General features: G+C 38.3%; 1 protein-coding gene across 2 annotated transcripts in view; it reads left to right on the forward strand.

Moving 5' to 3' along the window:
• LOC127156573 (growth arrest-specific protein 2) overlaps nt 1-19,860 on the forward strand; it is a 42,007-nt gene that overhangs the window by 10,112 nt on the left and 12,035 nt on the right. For both annotated transcript variants that reach the window (XM_051099520.1, XM_051099521.1), the window contains 4 exons: nt 4,986-5,110; nt 15,742-15,883; nt 19,062-19,125; nt 19,323-19,527. In XM_051099520.1, the coding sequence (XP_050955477.1) occupies nt 4,986-5,110; nt 15,742-15,883; nt 19,062-19,125; nt 19,323-19,527 (536 nt within the window). The remainder of the gene's footprint in view (nt 1-4,985; nt 5,111-15,741; nt 15,884-19,061; nt 19,126-19,322; nt 19,528-19,860) is intronic.

Genomic DNA, 19,860 nt, shown 5'->3' on the forward strand with positions numbered 1-19,860 from the left:
GTGTCCTTGTTTTCTTTCCCAACATTTCCCAGCATTAATCAGATTCTGAATGCCACTCACCATTTTAACTACGAGACAAATTATGAACAGAGAAGAATGGTAGTGTGTCGTGGCCCTGGCTCCGCTTCTGTGTGTGTGTGTGTGTGTGTGTGTGTGGATAGAGGGGGATGTCTGTGGAATTTCTGGCAGCTCTCAGGCCGTGAACAGCCAGCTGAAACCAGGGCTTTGTCTTTGGTCTGCCTGGAGCAAAAGGAAGCCAGGAGCCACAGTGGGCCGCATAGGGGCTTCATATTCAACCACACACCAACCACTAGTTCCCTATCCAGATCATCCACACTCTTTAGTAGCTTACGCCTGTCTCTGTGTTGTTTTTTTAGACAAATAGCTGCTCAGATCTCTGAAACTGATCTGTGTTACAGGAACACAATTTGACCATTTGACACTCTTACCAGAATCCATTAGTATACATGAAACACTGGCATTTTGTGGCTTTCTATTATTGCATTTTTTGCTTATTTGTGTTTTGAATAATTGTTGTTGCACTTTTAATTTATTTGTGGTGTTTGGAGCTAAAGAAGCATCATTTATTGTACAGTTGTTGACAGATTTTATTGGTGATGTTGCTGAAATATAATCTTAACAAACAGTTTAGGAAATTTAGTTCTAAGTACATAGGACTTGAATGCCATTTGTCAAGATAGAAGAGAAATGCCCAGCAGCAATGTGGGCTATGTGCTATGTGCCAGAACAAATCACTATTCACGTGTGTGTGTCTATATATATATATATATATATATATATATATATATATATATTAGCAAGAATTATTTTATTTGATTCAACATAAAATTCATTGCGCGTAAACATTTAGGCTGCAACGACCTAATGTAAATTATAAAAAATAAAAGAAGATAATTTGCGAAACATCTCAGTATTTTTTGTTCATATAATGAAAGTCATTGGTAACCAAAACAGCTTTGTTACCAACAGTCTTCAAAATACTGTCTTTTATGTTCCAGAAAAGAAAGGTTTGAAAAGACATGAGGGTGAGTAAATGATGACAGAATGTATTTATTATTATTATTTAATGAAATTATACTCTAAATAAGAGACTAAATCTGCCAGCAGGTGGCAGTAAATGTCTTTATGAATCATTCTCTCATTTGATTTGATTCCTTCAAACGGCTGATTCATTCACAAATAGTAATAGTAGATTCATTCACAAGTAAATGGCTCTCTTTATGAATGGGCCTTTGAATCATTGATTCACACGATTCATTCAAAACGCAGATTCATTCAGAAACTAAACACCGCTTTGTTGGTCGGAGATGCTCAACAATTCTGCTGCGACCTCAAAGGAAATTTTTGTGCTCTGCACAACTGAGCAAAAACACATAATATAATGTTTAAAATACAATACAATATCCACTTTTTATTTACTGAACTGTTGTATAAAATCACATTTAAGCTTGTGACAGATTGGGACAAAATCAGTACTCGTGTCATATTGCTCTTGCTGCCCGTGTGATATGTGATACATATAAATATGAGACAAAACGCATACAGGGGGCTTTTTTTTTTTTTTTTTTTTTGCACCAATATTTTGAATTTCTAGGGCATAACTGCATTTATGGAGTTGTTGCCCTGCATCATATTTGTCAACAGTCAACTGCATGAAATAAAAGATGACGTATATATTTAACATAGATCTGTATCTAGCAAGACGAGTAGTTTCACATCATTACACCATAAGCCCCGTTAACTGGCATTCACTCGTTTAACAGCTGATAGACCAGAAGTATACACCAGATATTAGCATCATATCGCATCAAATTTAACCCTCTGGGCCTCTCAGTGATTTTTGACCAAAAAAATTTATATTTTCACATTTTAAAAATCGTAGCTTCATCGAAATGAGATGACACTTGGTGTTTTTTATTGCATTAGCTATGTGAACACACAAAAAAATCATGGACATGATTTGGATATAAGGGTCAGGAAAAAAAAAGTCACACTTGGCTCCTTCGTGGTCAAAAGTGACTCAGAGAATCTTTTGGTGGTACCAACTACAAATCAGCCACTGTGCAGAAAAAAAGTGCACAGCAATCAAGACGTGACACTCTAGATCAGGGGTAGCGAACGTTGGTCCTGGAGAGCCGCAGCCCTGCATAGTTTTGTTTCAACCCTAATCAAACGCACCTGAACAAGCTAATCAATGTCTGAAGGGTTACTAGGAAGCTTCAGGCCGTAGAGTTTTTATTAGGGTTGGAGCTGAACTCTGCAGGGCTAAGGCTCTTCAGGACTGGAGTTCACCACCCCTGCTCTAGAATATTATGAGTGCAAAATAGACACCCACACAGAAACACATGTGTTCCCTTACTGACAAAATTGTAGTGTTTGATTATGATCATAATGCAACCTAATATGAATCTAACCAAAAATATCTAAACCTTGACAAAAAGTAGTCTTTTAGAATGTCTAAATGTATATCTAAAAGCAAAACCTAATAAAATATGTCCAAAAAAAAAAAAACTATGGTAACCCAAAAGCCTCTGTATATATGTATAATATATGTATAGGGAGCTATACAGGAGCTTACAGGACATCACACAAGTTTTTATTTTTTTATGACACCAAATGGCACAATTCTCACTTCACTTTTAATGTGAAATGTTGCATTTATTGAAAAATAATAATAAAATAACTATGTAAATATATATTAATTGTAATGGGGTAAAATAGCTAATTAAAATTGTATAAATATTGCATATTGTCATAAAATGCTCTCTAAATTCTGAATAATAATCAAAAAATATTATTTAACAAAAATATTTTGCAATAATTGTCCTGAAAAAAAGTTACATTTCAAGGCTTCGGTTACTTTTGACCGTGAAGGAGCCAAGTGTGACTCCTAAACGAAGAGGCCCAGAGGGTTAAATATAATTATAATCACTAAAAACTGTCTGCATGGGATGCAGTATACAGTTGACTGTTCAGTTTCTCCAAGCGCTTGAGCTACTCCCGACAGCAGGACAAATGGAAGAGTAAAGCTTTGACATGTTTGGTTTGTGTCTCTGTACTGACTTCAGAAAGACCCAAGTGGAACAAGTTTAATTTTGAATGGCATTGGAGGATTATGTTTGTTTAGAGCATTTACTTGCAGATTGTTTTTGAGACAGTGTAATGGAGAGTTTTCAAAGAAACTTTTGTTGAAAGAGGCCTCTTTCAGGAAATTGGAACTGGATCTGACAGCAGCTGCATTGCAAACCGTATAGAAACGGTTTCATAGTCCTTTTTTCTATAAATAAGAGTCTTATATTGATAGTGTCAAAACACTTACTCATCTGCAATATGAAGATACGTTAACAGTCGTTAACAACCGTTTAATGACCAATCTTTAAGGAGCTACCTTCTTAAATATGGATTGTTTTGGACAAAGGGTCAGATTTAGGGCTGGAAAATAGTATTTTTTGCAAATATATAATAAATAAATAAATAAATAATGAAAAAAATCATTCCCCATTAATTTTACTAGGACTACTGAATAATATCAAAATAATCAGTTTGCTCTCAATATGTATTACTTAAATTTCTTAGATTTATAGTATGGGATAGGTGGTGTAGGTTTTGTTTTTTTTAGAGAGGGAATAAAGGAGGCACATTCAGAAAGAATTTCACAAGCTCCCCGTCTTCTCTCCACTGGGCTCAATTACCACATTTGGAACTCATTAAAACATCTGAACCCCCTCGACCACTGACGCCCCCTCTCTATGAAAAAAAAAAGTATAGTGGATGAGAAAATATGCTCTTTCCACAGATACCCCAACCCCCTGCCACCACCTCCTGTTTTACAGTGACATCATGTAGAAAGAATGATTGTCTGGAAGTCAGTAAAATGCAGCCGCCACATGTTGATGTGTGTAGAACTGAGTGTGTGTCTCTCTGTGTGTGTTTCATCTGGAATACTGTTGCAAAATAAATCAGCTGCTTGCTTCCAAGCACTTGTCTGTTTTTGAGACTGAAATGTGTTTATCTGTGAATCATAGCGGCAACAAATGTCTGGATTTGACACTGGGTTGTGCGTCATTAAGACCGTGATTTGAGAATGTTATTAAAATCTCTGAATATGAATTCAATTTGGATTTAATTTGGTGCAGATGTGTTATTCAAATCTGAATTTAAACAAAAATTAAGATGAAATTAAATACGAAGAAGTGTACATATATTCCACAAGCTTAGTTTTTGATTTAATATTCATGTTTTTTTTTGTTTTTTTATTTAAATACCTATACGTTATCATACTCATATTAAGTATTTCCAGAATCAAGAGATGATAGTAATATTTAAAACATTATCTATCCACCTTCTTCAGCATGAATGTAAGCCTATGGGTGAGACTGATAAAGGAAACATACAAAATGTGCAGGGCAGGACAGGTTTGAAAACCACTGCATTAAAATAATATGGTGAGACACACCAATTTGCAACATCAAGCAGCAAAATGAGCTGTTTTGTACAGCTAATAAAAAGCTGGACACAGATGAGAGATAGAAAGCCAGACCCATAAAATTTACAAATGGCTGCGTCCACTTTTATTGAAAAAAGGTGGATATAAATTTGTTTTTATATATAAATGTTTTAGAAATATATATACATATTTTTTTGTTATTTCTTAGAATGTTATTTCTTAGTTCTTCATTTCTGTGTCACTCAAATATTATATTTCACTCAATTTATGGTTGTGTGCATGTTCTTGAATAATGGCATTGAGTGAATGTTATTAGCCTGTTCTTAAATTATAAATTTCCCCAACCCTGATTTAATATACAGATTTATTCCCAGATGCTGAAAAGCTCATTTCTGACTGTTATGCTGTAATTCAATAATGATTTCAGATTTATAAAAATAAGATAAGTATGATGAAGCACAATCAAACCAAAGTCTTTTGTGGGATATTCATCCCTTTCTGTCATCTTTTCCATCAGGTGTGGAAATCACAGCTGAGAGCTTCATGGACAGGTTAGATAACGGTTTCCTGTTGTGTCAGCTGGCTGAGACTCTGCAGGAGAAGTTCAGGCAAAATGCCTCAGACGTGAATTCACCAGGAAAGGTACTTATCTACTGTTATTTTTAATAAAAAAAGTAACAGCAATCATCTTAATTTGCTTTTTATTTTGCTAAAAAGTTGCAAAAGACTAGATTCATGATTCTTTATTTATTTATGTATTTATTTTCCGATATTATAGCCTGAAATATTTAATTTACCCACTATATTTGTACCACCATACAGTATTGTAAAAAAGTAATGACTTTGGCCAGTTTATTTCGATTTACATGGTTATATAAGTTGTTTTTCTATTATTCTGAATTGCAAGGGGTCCAAATAAACACAGCTAGTGTCTCTGTACTATATAATGGTATTCAACCAAGAAGGTATAAAATATTTAAGAATGTGTCCAAGTTTATCACACTTGAATGTTAACTGGACAAAAAATAAAAATAATAAACAAAAAAAAAAAAAAAAAAAAAAAATTCAGCTAGTTGGCAAGGCTACATAATAAATACTCACATTTTTATTTGGTTTAACTTGATGTACTAAAACAACAAAAACTGACATAAAAATAAAAAATCTATATACAAATATAAAAATAATAAAAATTAAAGCTGCAAGCAGCGCTGAAAGGGACCTCACACCCTTGCTCACCGCCACCCTGTGGATTTAGGAAGACAGCGAACGGTCAGCAATATGCATTTAAAGTGGTAAATATAGGAGAAATGTCATTTATATGTGCCAAACTTCCTGCTGCCAGCTGGTGGTGCTATGTCTAAAACTGAATAATGGCATGTAGATGTCTTCAAGCCAGGACTTTAATCGAACATATGAAGTTTGGTGCAGATTGAACATGGGATGTTTTAGTGTAAAACATGACATATCCTGTTGCCAATAGGTGGCGCTATGATTATAACTGAATAGGGGGTGCACATGATGTCATCATCACCTGGAGTGGCTGTGGCTATGCCCACTGAGTGGCGAAAAGACTGAATGGCAGCATTGGTTTTCAGCATGTATGCTGCGACAAATCACATCTTAAATGTAAAACAGCTTTGCGATTGACTGTACAATGAGATTTGACAAGAAATCTGAGGTATATTTTTACAGACTGACGAAAGCTACAGAAAAAAGAAACAAATGGATCACTGCAATTCACAGAAACAAATGGACACAGATTTGCAGTTATCATTTCATATTAATAAGTTGAGGACTCTTACCAAACATGTGAAGTTTGGTGCAGATTCGACATTGCATGTTTAAGTTAGTGTAAAACAAGTCATTTCTTGTTGCCAGTAGGTGGTGCTATGATTATAACAGGACATTGGGCTTTAGATGTGGTCTGGCCAGGACTCTTATCAAACATGCCACTTCCTGTTGCCAGCAGATGGCACTATGGCTATAACTAAATATGTTGCATGTGTTCAGGACAGGACTTTTATCAAACACGTGAATTTTGGTGCAGATCGGACATTGTATGCCTGAATTATAACAACTTCCTTTTTCATGGCGAAACATCAAAGTTTGTCAGGCCACCACGGACACGCCCTCCAACGAAAACTCAAGATCTTCACAAATTGACATTGCAAATGCCTTTAGAGCAGACTGACCAAATAATGTTCATTAGAGTTCATTCGAGCGTAAAACATGCTACTTCCTGTGGCCAGCAGGTGGCGCTATGGCTATAACTGAATATAGTCATGGGCATGTGTTCAGGACAGGACCTTTTAAAAAATGTGTGAATTTTGGTGCAGATTGGACATTGTATGCCTGAATTATAACAACTTCCTTTTTTAATGGCGGAACTTTGAAGTTTGTCACGGACACGCCCTTCAACAAAAACTCAAGATCTTAAAAATTTTACGTCACAAAGGGCTTTAGATTACACCCAAATTTGTTGTTAATCGGTTTAAATCTCTAGGAGGAGTTTGTTTAGATACGACTGAAAATGGCAAAAATTCAAAATAACAGACTTCATGTTGCATTTCGGACTTTGCACTGGCAGACTTTTTTGTAGGTATTGGTGTGTTACATGTGTCTGCCGAATTTCATACATGTATGTGAAACAGCTCGAGGGGCACTTCTACACGATCGGTGCTCGGGCCCTAATGACACAGATTCTGGTTGGGTGCAAATCCTAACCCCAACTAAGAAACCTGATATTGACTGTGATAGATTTATTCATCAAATCAGACAAAACATCAGTCCGCTAGAAACATGACCTCAACCATGCTGCAATTATCTTTATCATTTAGATGCAAAGCCCATTGCTTACAGCAGACAGATTTCTGACATTAGTTGTCTTTATTAATTTACTGATTGTTGAAGGCGCTGAATTTGTACGAAAAGCTCTGCTTTGAAGACTGTAACAGTGCTGCTGTGCATGGTATGAGTTTAAATTTCTCAGAGATGACTGATACTGGCTAGCAGTCAGGTTAATCACAACTGTTAGTGAAAAATAAAAGAAAGATATTCTAGATAAATAGTTAACCTCATTTTAAGGCTAGTCGTTTTAGGACAAGTTGCTGAGTAGTTGGACATCCTGACCCAATGATATTTTGAAAACTGCTCTTTTATTATATATTAGACTAGTTTTCTTAAATTGTGAAGTTTTTGTTCTAGCTCCCATTTCAGAAAGTAAATGTGATCTAATTTTATGAATGACAGTATAGATATGCTATATGTGTTATTGTGACTAAATTAGCTGTATCATTATCTCAGTTGCAGTTGACAGATATTTTCTAGTCATCTGTAGAGGGATTGCATGTGAACTGAACAGCACATTAGCATAACATTAGCACTCTTTCTTTATTTTCTGCATTTAGCACGTATTTCCACAGCAGTAACATGAATTTATTCAGCATGGCTGCCAAAACCTGTGCGTGTTTTCAAACTAAGGTTATAAAATACTGCAGTGTATTGGTTTCAGGTGCTGGTATTGAATGCATTTTTAGTTTCTCTCTAACACAAAGACTTTTGTCTGGAGTCAGGGCCGCTTGCCATCCCCTGCCAAACCTCGGCATTGTGGGACGATGAACTTTGGAAAATCACTGAGCTTTCTCATTTTAACAGAGAAGTCTAATGAAAGCTGTGACTTGTTAAGTGTTCAAAAACTCCTCCAGATGGGAAAACCATTAAGATCAGGAGATTTTTTCGATGGTAAATTAAGAAAATATTTCTGCTTGTCTTGGCCAAGAACCACCTCTTACAGATACTCAGAATGGGGCTTTCTGTTAGTTATGACTCGCTGCCGTTCTAATCGAGTCCCTGAAGGAATTACACAGTGGAATTCATGGCCTGTAGTTTTCGCGACTGGCATATCAAAGCAATCATGATATGTAGACCTGCACGGTACTGTATTATTGCCTACAAACTGGTTAGAGGAGAGTGGGGTAAGATAAGTTAGTGTCACACTACTATGCTGTGCATTTAATGTGACAATGTATTTGGACCCTGTACTATAAACACACCTGTGATTGAGACATGTACTTTAATAATAATTATTTTAATGGTAAATGTATGTTGCTTGTCAAGATACATTTAAAAAAATGGCAGGTTAGTTTTTATGTCATAGCAAAATATAGTAACTGGGCAGAGGATGATGAGCAGTTCAGGAATGAGGTGAGCTGCACCACAAACACACACACACAATAGTCCACAATGTTGCTGAATAAGAATAGTAAGGATATGTTTCGGATCTTGCAGGTTTAGGCAGGTGAACACAAGGGAAGCTGGATACGGGAGCACATATCTGGCATATGGGAGATGAAGACATAATCACAAAGGTAGGGAGTTCAGGTAAGTAGTTGCTCGATTTAAAGAGTAGTCCTAGTCATAGACCAAACAGTGAATGTATGCTTGGTGCAAACTTAAATAGTGCTGGTGGTGAGTGTGGTGGACAGGTAACAGTGATTAGAACTCATTGTAAAGGAAGGGTGATGAATGTGTGATGTGCAGTGAGTGCGGTGACGGTACCCCTCCTCCCCAAGATCCTCCTGAGGGCCTTGGACCCCGATGTTGAGGAGGCCAACCTTAGCAGTGTGCTGCAGGACCAGGATCAAGATGTCTCTCGTGGAAGGAGGTAAGTAGTTTGGGGTCGAGGATGTCATTTTTGGGAGCCAAGGATCTTTCCTTTGGGCTGTATCTGCATACCTTCCACATGGGTTGTTAGAATGGTGTTGTTGATGAAGTCTGCTAGACATCATCATTATTTTACTGATGGCGAATGGCTCCCTACAGATGGTAATGAGCTGAGTTCCAGACCCTCTGGCTTTCCTGGAACCAGTAGTCCACAGATGGTACCATGAACCCTTCCCTGGACCATTGGAACAGCGGTGGTTGGTAATCAAGTACGCACTAAAATGGGGTCAGACTGGTGCTCTGTTGACCTAGGGAGTTCTGTGCATACTCGGCTCAGGCAGGTTACTAGCTCCAGGTGTTCTGGTGGCAGTGGCAGAAGGTTCAGAAGTAACAACTGATCTCTTGGACCTTTTGTCCAATAACCTGAGCATAAACTCATAGTGACATCAAGAAGCTTGAAGAAACCCTTCCAAACTCTGGAAATGAATTGTCAACCACGGTCAGAGACAATGTCTTCCGGAAGGCTGAAGTAACAGAAGACATGTTTGAATAACAGCTGTGCAGTCTCCATTGCAGTGTCATATAGCTGAATTGGACCCACTCGTTATCTGACAAGACTTCGGTTGAGGGAAGCCCCCCTTATAGACTGGGCTTGGTAACTCTTTCGTTGAGGTTTTTTTGGAAGATGACCAGTTGGGCAGAGTTGCCCAGAGATTAAATTGTAGAGTCAATAAGGGTGGTCACTGAAATAGACACATTAGAGGTAGTAATGAGCACTTTAGAAGTGAGTAGAGTGGAACCCTGAGTGCTCTGCAATACATCACTGCATATGAAGGGAGACTCTGATGGCAAGTTGGATGAATCTCTCAAGGCCGATGGTGTCATCGTATGCAGCAAATTGCAGCTGGAGTTGTGGTGACAGTCTTTGATGAAATGTTATGAGGGGTGATCGCTCATTTCGTCCACTCGTTGCTGCCAATGTACAGAACTTTAGTGCTCAGTGACAGGCATTTTATGTTAGCGCAGATGATACAACTAATCGCTAATTGGTGAGTTGCCAAGAGGTCTGCCAAAAACTTTGTGGAAGTGGGCAACAAAGCTGTCCAGGGACTGTCTGATGGGTCCCGATTACTGCCAGATTGTCTTGGCCCACTGCAGTGCCTTTCCAGTCAGCAAAGAGATGATGAAGGAGATCTTCACTCTCGTTGTGGGGAATCTGTGCAGTTGCATCTGAGGGGCCAGCGAGCATTGAAGCAGGAATCTGTTGCACTCCTCCGCCAAACCAGAGTAACAATGTTTCTTATCTTTCAGGTTTAGGTATAGGTAAACGCAAGGAAAGCTGGAGACTGGAGCAGATATCCTGGGTATCAGAGATGAGGAGATAATCACAGAGGTAAGGATTCCAGGTAAGTAGTTGGACGATTTAAGGAGTAGTCATAGTCATAGACCAGACAGTGACTGTGTGCATGGTACAAACTTAAAAAGTGCTGGTGATGACTGTGGAGATTGAGGAAAGGTGGCAGTGATTAGACTGCTTTGTGAGGGAGTGTCGGTGGAGCCTGGTGAATCTGTGACATATATATTGTTTTTATTTCAAGTTCATTTTACATCCTGAAATATGATGAGGACAACTTAAAGTCCCAATGCTTACACAACTCTCACCGATGTGGAACATTATGCAGTATGTCACCAAAAGCATGCAAAACAGTAATATGATTTCATTACATTGCATGTGTATTTCAGTAATTTTTTTTTAATTCTAATTTTATGTAAGCTTTTCTTGAAATTGCACAAATGTTCCAGGCCACCCTATGATAGCTAGTATACTGTGTCAAACTGTGTGTGTGTGTGTAAGCATGTCTGCTGTACTGTGTGTAAAATAACTACATATGTTGGCTGACGTACTTCACTGAGGAGGTTGCCTTATGTCATGGCTTGTTTCATGCTAATCCAGGGTTCCTGTCACAGAGTTTGCTTCTGGGAAACATAGCCAGTTGGTCTCTTAGGAAGGAGATTGAGTTTCAAGGCTGTTTTCTTTCAGTCAATACTTTACAATTATTTAAGCACAGATCCATTCAAAACACCAATCTTGTGAATCATCTGTGTGTTTGACTAAAGCAAAACCTCACCATTACTATTTCTCATGATATCTATAAATGTCTTAAAAATGAGAGACTGTATATTTAGAGTTTAAGGTTGCCACTGTTTTTATATGTATAAAGGCGTCAGAGCGCTGCTGCATGCTGGTTTGCTGGTTTGGCTGATCCCTATATGTGTATGTGTGAAAACAGCACAGATGTGAGGAATATTTGAGGTTGTTACTCATCAGGGATAGAAAGAGTGGGAGAGTTGCAGCAGTTCATTGATCACACAGTGGAGAGGCTACAGAGATGCAAGATCAAACATATCTACTACCCTCTGAGAGAAAGATGTGTGTGGGTATAGGGATAGTCCACCAATAAATAAATAAATAATAAATCCCATTATTGTTTACTCTCCTTATGCCATCCTTAATTTATATGACTTTCTTTCTTCAGATGAACATAAAGATAAAAAAAAAAGAAGTAATCATGTCAGTCCATATGTCAGTCCATACACAATCCAAGTGACTGAGTGCCCAAATGTTGACATTCCTAAAAGTGCATACAGCCATCATAACAGTAATTCATACAACCACAGTGAATGAATCAGTGTCTTCTGAAGCCAAATAAGCTTGTAAGTGTGTGGTGAAGCTCTTGTAAAAATGACAGGCCTCTGCATTTTCACACTGAATCTTCTCATAATTCAATTTAGATCCCACAGTTTCAAAATCACTGGCAACACATCTCAGTTTTTCAGCGTCAGAATAACTATTGCAACCATTTATTAAGAAATTAAATGAGGTTATTTATGGTGTTGTTAGATTTAAATATTAGTTTTTAAACTTGATTCTTAATTTCTAAACATGGGACACATCTTGAAAGTCTTTTTATATTATAATACCTCCTTTTGTTTTTGTTGTAGTTCTTCTCGTCATTCCAGTGATCAAACTTTACTTCACGGGAGGAACTAATACTTTGATAACTGGTCATTGGGGAAGCTTGAGAATGTTCTGGAAAAAGCGAGAGAAAACAGTCCTTTCCAGCAACTAGTACGTTCTTCCAGCATGACCTCATCTAACCTTTCTGTGTCCTGTATGAAAATACACGCCGGGTAGATCCCTCTGAGAATCATATGTGTTATTTGACCACAGCTAGCTCCTTATGCTTGCACTTATCTATCATGCTCATCCATATTGATTATTGATTAGAGAAAGGGGGATTGTGTTTGTGAAAGCATATGTGATAACAGAAACTTGGAAACCGATCAGGACCCCTGTGGGGGAAGGAGTGAGATGGATAGTAAGAGAGAGATTGACAGAAAATAAGAGAGATCATATACTTCTCAGGTTAGTGGGTGAAAAGAAGCTGAAGAGACATGAAGAGAGACTGTGACGGGAAAGGAAAACTGTACTGAGCTGTAGGGAAAACTGAGTGAGAAAGGAAACGAAGGGGGAGAGATGGAGAAGGGGATTTCTAAAATTTCCCTAAAACCACCAAATCCATGGCCAGTAACATTCTGTCCTGATTTATTTGATCAGTTTCAAACAAACAAGTGAACAGATTCTCTGGTTTGCTTTGCATTAATATTAAACAAATCTGGAGCTCTGCTTCGTGACCTTGTAAGGTACCTAGACAGCATTTTGAAGAATCAGTTTGGAGAATGGATGGATGGATGGAGTTTGCCCAAAAATGTTATGGGAGTATAGATTTTAACAACATGATGAGATTTTTTGACAGCAGTTGTAGATTGCCAGTGGTAACAAGATGTCCATTGTTACCAAAGGTTGTTTTTGTCATAGTAAGTCAATAGCTTAGCAACATGCTAATGAAAAACTTTATTGGAATCAATTGGAATTTAATCTTGTGCTTCACAAGTGAGTGATCTGTGAGGTTTCACATCATTCACTTAAGGCTGATGATACATGCGGCAACTTTTTGAGCAATTTTGTGGGGCAACTTTTTTTGAGCAATGTTGCTTGGGCACTTTCCCATTGAGAATAGGTAACAAATTTGAATTAGGCAAGCCTAGAATGTAGCTCCCTATGTTGACTATGTATGGCAAGGCAGCTAACTGTGTTTTGGATAGCTGAGGTGAGCTGTTTTAAGCTGTCAGGAACAATATTTTACACAAATATGTAAATACCCTCCGGTTTTACTCGTCTCACTTGGTCCAAGTGGGATTCATGGGAGACAGGTGAGCTAATGACCACTGCCTCTAGCGTCAGTGGCTAATGTGCCTCTTGAGTTCAGAGGAGTGAGGTTTACCTACACAGCTGGCCTCTGTTACACTCACCCCCCCCAAAGCACACTTCCATCCAGGTCATGGCACCAATGTAATCCCTCTGGTTCAACTCGCCACTCTTGCGGAATTTAAACAGGTGTTTCCAGCATGGAAGGCAGGCATGCTAAAAAGGATGCTAAAGCCCTCATTCTCTAGCGTCAGTCACTAATATGCCTCTTGATATCATGGGAGTGAGGTTTACCTACACAACTGGCCTCCATTACACTCACCTTCCCAAAACTCATTCCCATCTAGGTCATGGCACCAATGTAATCCCTCAGGTTCAACTCGCCACTCTTGTGAAATTCGAACTAGTGTTTCCAGCATGGGAGGCGGGCGTGCTAACAAAGATGCTAAATACTGTAGTCTCTAGCGTCAGTCGCTAATGCGCCTCTTGTGATCATGGGAGTGAGGTTTACCTACACGGCTGGCCTCCATTACGCTCACCTTCCTAAACCTCACTCCCATCCGGGTCATGGCACCAATGTAATCCCTCTGGTTCAACTCGCCACTCTTGCGGGATTCAAACTGGTGTTTCCAGCATGGGAGGCGGGCATGCTTACAAAGATGCTAAATACTGTATCCAGTCACTAGTTTGGCTCTTGAGATCATGGGAGTGAGGTTTACCTAGACAACTGGCTTCTGTTACACTCACCTTCCTAAACCTCACTCCAGTCCGGGTCACAGCACCAAAGTAATCCCTCCAGTTCTACTCGTCACTCTTGCGGAATTCAAACTAGTGCTTCCAGCATGGGAGGCAGGCATACTAACAAGGACGTTAAAGACCACAGTCTCTAGTGTCAGTCACCAATGTACCTCTTGAGATCATGGGAGTGAGGTTTACCTATATGGCTGGCCTCCATTACACTCACCTTCCCAAACCTCATTCTCATCTAGGTCATGGCACCAATGTAATCCCTCTGGTTCAACCCGCCACTCTTGCAGAATTTAAACGGGTGTTTCCAGCATGGAAGGCAGGCATGCTAAAAAGGATGCTAAAGCCCTCATTCTCTAGCATCAGTCACTAATATGCCTCTTGAGATCATGGGAGTGAGGTTTACCTACATGGCTGGCCTCCATTACGCTCACCTTCCTAAACCTCACTCCCATCCTGGTCATGGCACCAATGTAATCCCTCCGATTCAACTCACCACGCTTGCAGGATTCAAACTGGCATTTCCATGAGAGACATGCACGTTAACAAGGATGCTAAAGACCACAGCCTCTAGCATCAGTAGCTAGTGCGCCTCATGAGAGCAGGGGAGTGAGGTTTACCCGTACAGCTCTTACTAGCTGGCTCCCATTACACTCTTAAAGATAAGAGTAATAAGTGCTTTGAAAGGTTCTTCACAGCGATGCCATAGAAGAACCATTTCTGGTTCCACAAAGAACCATTCAGTCAAAGGTTCTTTAAAGAACCATCTCTTTCTTACCTTTTTATAATCTGAAGAACCTTCTTTAGCCACAAAGAACCTTTTGTGACTCAGAAAGGTTCTTCAGATATTAAAGGTTCTTTTTGGAACCATATAAACAAAAAAGGTTCTTCTATGGCATCGTGAAGCACCTTTATGTTTAAGATTGTACATGAGCACTTCACATTTGCATTTGGTTGGCTTCTAGCAATGCAAGATTGGCTTCATGCATTGTTACACTGCAGAATGTGTTGGCACACAATTCATAACCAAGCAGAAGTACCAAGCTGCATTTGCGTACTTGAGTTAAATGGCTAGTTCAACCAAATATTTTAGCATGATTTACTCACCCTCATGTCATTCCAAACCCATAAGAATTCTGTTCATCTTTGGAACACGAATGAAGATTTTTAATATTCGCTCATCATTTATAACCATTCATTAAAAGTCCACAATTTGTACACTTCAAAAAGTACATTAATCCATATGAATCGAGTTGTTTATTCCAACTTTTCTATAGATTAATGGATTTCAATTATGCTTTTTATTCACATATAAACAACACACATACATAAACTTGTCAAATATGGTAAACATGGAAGCTCAAACATGCTTGCTTTATTTGTTTTCTGAAGATGAACATGCTTTACGGTATTGGAACTTTATAAGGGTGAGAATTTTCTTTTTTGGGTGAACTATCCCTTTATGTTTCTGGCCTTAGAATGTGTTTAGAATTCACCGTTCTCTTCAGGGACATGTCTCTTGCACATAAGACATTTTAAATGCAAATATCTTTTACAATAGCACTGAGTAACACAGGCAAATTCTTTCTTTCAGTCAATCCCCAGCCGCAGGATTCCCTGCCGAGCCAGTGCCGCATCCGGTTCCTTTTTCGCAAGGGACAACACAGCCAACTTCCTGTCATGGTGTCGAGAGGTGGGCGTGGACGACACCTGTCTGTTTGAGTCAGATGGGCTTGGTGAGTCTGTTAAACAAATCCAGCTCTGACACGACAACAAAGAATTACAAGCAAATAGTGGCTGTTTTTTGTTCACATGAATCATCTATGAGAGAAAAGTGAGAGGACTTAAAGCCTGATTTATCGCAGCAACTGCAGTTCTGTATTTCTAGAGTGAATGCAGTGATAGATCGTATTGGACCTAAAATTAAATTGATTTAGGCCCTTTAGGAGAGACTGCATCCAAATCAGCTTACAAAGGTGAACTATGGTACGGATAATGTGAAGCTGAACAGTGTGATTTTTAGTCAAATGTAAATCAGTCACTTGTTTTCTCAGTGCATTAATTACGAATCAATCTGATGCATATGCATTGATCTTGAAATATGAATTTTTGAAACGTGAATTGCTTGTTTTGATCAAGAATCAGTTTAAAATGCTATAATAACTTTGATTCAATTCAATTCAAATTTATTTGTATAGCGCTTTTCACGATACATATCGTTGCAAAGCAGCTTTACACCAAATTGACATTTTTACTATATATGTAGTAGTAGCTTGATGTACATATGGTAGAGATGTCTGGTAAAGATCAATTAATGACGTAATCAAACAGACAAAGAACACTATAAATTTGTAGCAGAATTTGGTAGTGCTGTATGTTTTCAGGGTTGGCATCAGGGTTGGCATCATCTGAAGTCCTCTGAAGGGTTGGCATCATCTTTTCTTAAGTGTTCTGGATCCACACTGGAGCTTGTGAATTCCTAGTTACCATGGGATGTCAATCCCATGGCAAAAACAGAGAACAAATAGGAACATAATTAGCGTAGCTGCTGTTCAAACTAAGAAAAGGAAGGTTTGTTAAACCAGAGCTAAAAGATTAAAATGAACATTTGATCAGATATAGCTGCAGAAAAAGTTTATGAGATGCATTATTTGAATGCTTGGCTAAAAAGATGTGTCTTTAATCTAGATTTAAATAGAGAGAGTGTGTCTGAACCCCGAACGTTATCAGGAAGGCTGTTCCAGAGTTTGGGTGCCAAATGTGAAAAAGCTCTACCTCCTTTAGTGGACTTTGCTATCCTAGGTACTACCAACAGTCCAGAGTTTTGTGACCTTAGGGAGCGTGATGGATTGTAGCGTGGTAGAAGACTAGTTAGGTACGCAGGAGCTAAACCGTTAAGTGCCTTATAGGTAAGAAGTGCTATTTTGTAGCTGATGCGGAACCTAATAGGCAGCCAGTGCAGAGACTTTAAAATTGGGGTAATATGATCATATTTTCTTGACCTGGTAAGGACTCTAGCAGCTGCATTTTGGACTATCTGTAGCTTATCTGTAACTTTGAATGAATTACAGTTCTGTAAAGTATCATTCAATATTTTAAAATGTATAAACATTAGGTTATTTTCATGTGCAAATTATTGGAGACATAGTATGATTATTTACATAATCCTATTAATGCACTTAAAAAATATAGAATTTAATCAAATCTCATCGTGAATCTGAAATTCTGAATTTGCACAAATCACAACAATCAAAAACTCTATGAATCATGAATTGAATCAATTTGCTGACTACCCAAAGATTCACACCCCTAGTAAAATGTGGGCTCGTGAAGTGGTAAAAATTAATATATGACATATCCCATTTTTTTCCTAATAAACTGTTATCAAAAGACACTATGATGGCTGCAAATCAACATGAAAAGTAACAGGCATGCATCTGAAATATGTGACATGAAAACAGAAAATAGGTAAACACTCTAAAATGTCTAAAAAATATTATTTATTTGTGTGTATTTAAGTTTCACAAAATGATGCTTTTACATTGTCTGGCTTTTTTATGAATAAAGCCAATAAGTTAGCGAGGGTGTGAAAAGTGAGTTTCTAAATTTTCGAAAATTCCATGCGGCCAAAAACACAAATACACTTAAAGGACATTTCTGGAAGGTCACAAGACAGTGCTTCTAATGTGTTTGGATGATGATTAAGTTGTTTTGCTGTACATGAAACTCCATTATGCAGAAATAATGAAACTTGAGAGGCTGATTGACTGAAATTTAAAAGGGTCAGTTACAGATGGAGAAGTGTATCTCTGGCTGGAACAAATATTTTTCTTTCTCTGCATTTTTCACACTTGTGGTATGATGCTGGAAGACAGCCTTCTTCTTCTCCTGTGTTAAGCTGTAAACAGCTGTATGATGTTTACGAGGACTAGACATCTCTCTGTCTCTGTCAGATCCAGGTAGAGTGTTGCTCAGCTTCTGCGTCATGCTTTGCTTTCAATACATGTCCAAGACCGCTGGAGAGAATAACAAGTCTGCTGAAACTACAGAAGAACGAGAAAGAAAGACAGGATCGGCCCATCTAGGGAGTACAGCCGGGCAGCATTTTCTGAATGCAGAAAGAATCGTTTCTCTCCCACTGGAGTTACACACAATAGAAAGTGCATGTGATTGTTGTGATGAAATGTGCATGTATTTGTGAGAAACTCAAGCCAGTAAAGCTGTCCTAACGACTTTCATTTGAATATATTTAGAAAAAAATCTGCTCGGAAGCCTGTGAGATTTGAAATGCAAACCAGTGTAAGAAGAGATATATCAAGTGTGTGGTGTGTTGTGCTGTAAATTTGTTGTATACACCAAAAAACTGGTTAATCATCAGATTAGCACATCTGTATGGTGTGCAATTGGTGTATGATGTGGTAAAATATGAATCATTCAAGCAAATTTCAATTAAAAAGAAAGATGATCACCTCTGAAAGAGAAAAAAACTAAATTATGTATTCATTTTTCTTCCTTTTCCCTCTTTAGAAATAGCTAAATGAAAACATGGATGCGTTTTGTTCAGGTGGGACGTTCTGAGGTTTGATGTGGAGATGATAGATTTCATGCATGTTGTGTTGTGTTGCCATCACTCAGCTCCACTGGATCATGGGAAATGTAGTTTGTGTGCTCCACAATGCCAAATGAAAAGCATGTGTTGTTCAATGACTGTTTGCTGTAAACACGCTGAGAATCTCATGCTGAGAGAACATTAGCTGTCAGTGAATTACTATTTCATCATCTCTGTGTCATTCTGTGGTCTCTTGTATTCATTATTCAACCACACTGATGTTTTTCAGTAGTTCCTTGATTAGTACAGTATGCCAGCACAAGATGCAGTAGCTGTCTAATGGATTTATATTTATGTTCTTCTAGTTTTACACAAACAGCCAAGAGAGGTTTGTCTATGTCTGCTGGAGCTGGGAAGAATAGCATCCAGGTATATTTTATTCGCATTCAGGAAGTATTCTGTAATCATGTCCTTCATGGATTTTTGCCTGAATTTCAAAAATGTAATTTAAATGTGGTTCACTTGCTTGTTTTAATAGTAAGAAGTGTCTGTTTGATTGTTTTAAATCAGTATGTTGTTGTACATTTAAACACAGTTTAAAGTATGAATGGTCACTGTTGTGTCAGATATAAGGTCGAGCCACCTGGACTTATAAAGCTGGAGAAAGAGATTGAACAGGAAGAGAAGACACCTGAACCTCCGCTCTCACCTGTACCTCCCACTTCCAATTCTCAATCTCCAACTGTTTCTCCATCCGTCTCACCATCCATCTCTCCATTCAACAAGACCAACTCCAGCAAAAAAAGCACAGGCAAGCTACTGGATGAGGCTGTGAGTAACATTAACTTAGCATTCACTCACATATCACTCTTTTTAATGGTAACACAGTAAAGCCTGGTTCAGACTACATGTTTTTTTTTTTTTTTTGTCGTTTATGACAGTCATAGTGTCAGATTTTGTGATCTGACTCTTAAAATCTTGTTGTGTTGTGAACAAGAAACATGCCAGACCACATGATGCCACCTGACCATTCATTGCAGTGTTGCCAAGTCCGCAGTTTTCCCGCAGAATTGGACTACTTTAACACTGCTGCCGCGGGTTGTTTTTCATGTCCACGGTTTGAAGCAAAAAACTTTATATTTATCCACTGGAATGTGAATTTTA

Source organism: Labeo rohita, chromosome 25 (assembly GCF_022985175.1).
Source record: "Labeo rohita strain BAU-BD-2019 chromosome 25, IGBB_LRoh.1.0, whole genome shotgun sequence".
Taxonomy (NCBI): Eukaryota; Metazoa; Chordata; class Actinopteri; order Cypriniformes; family Cyprinidae; genus Labeo; species Labeo rohita.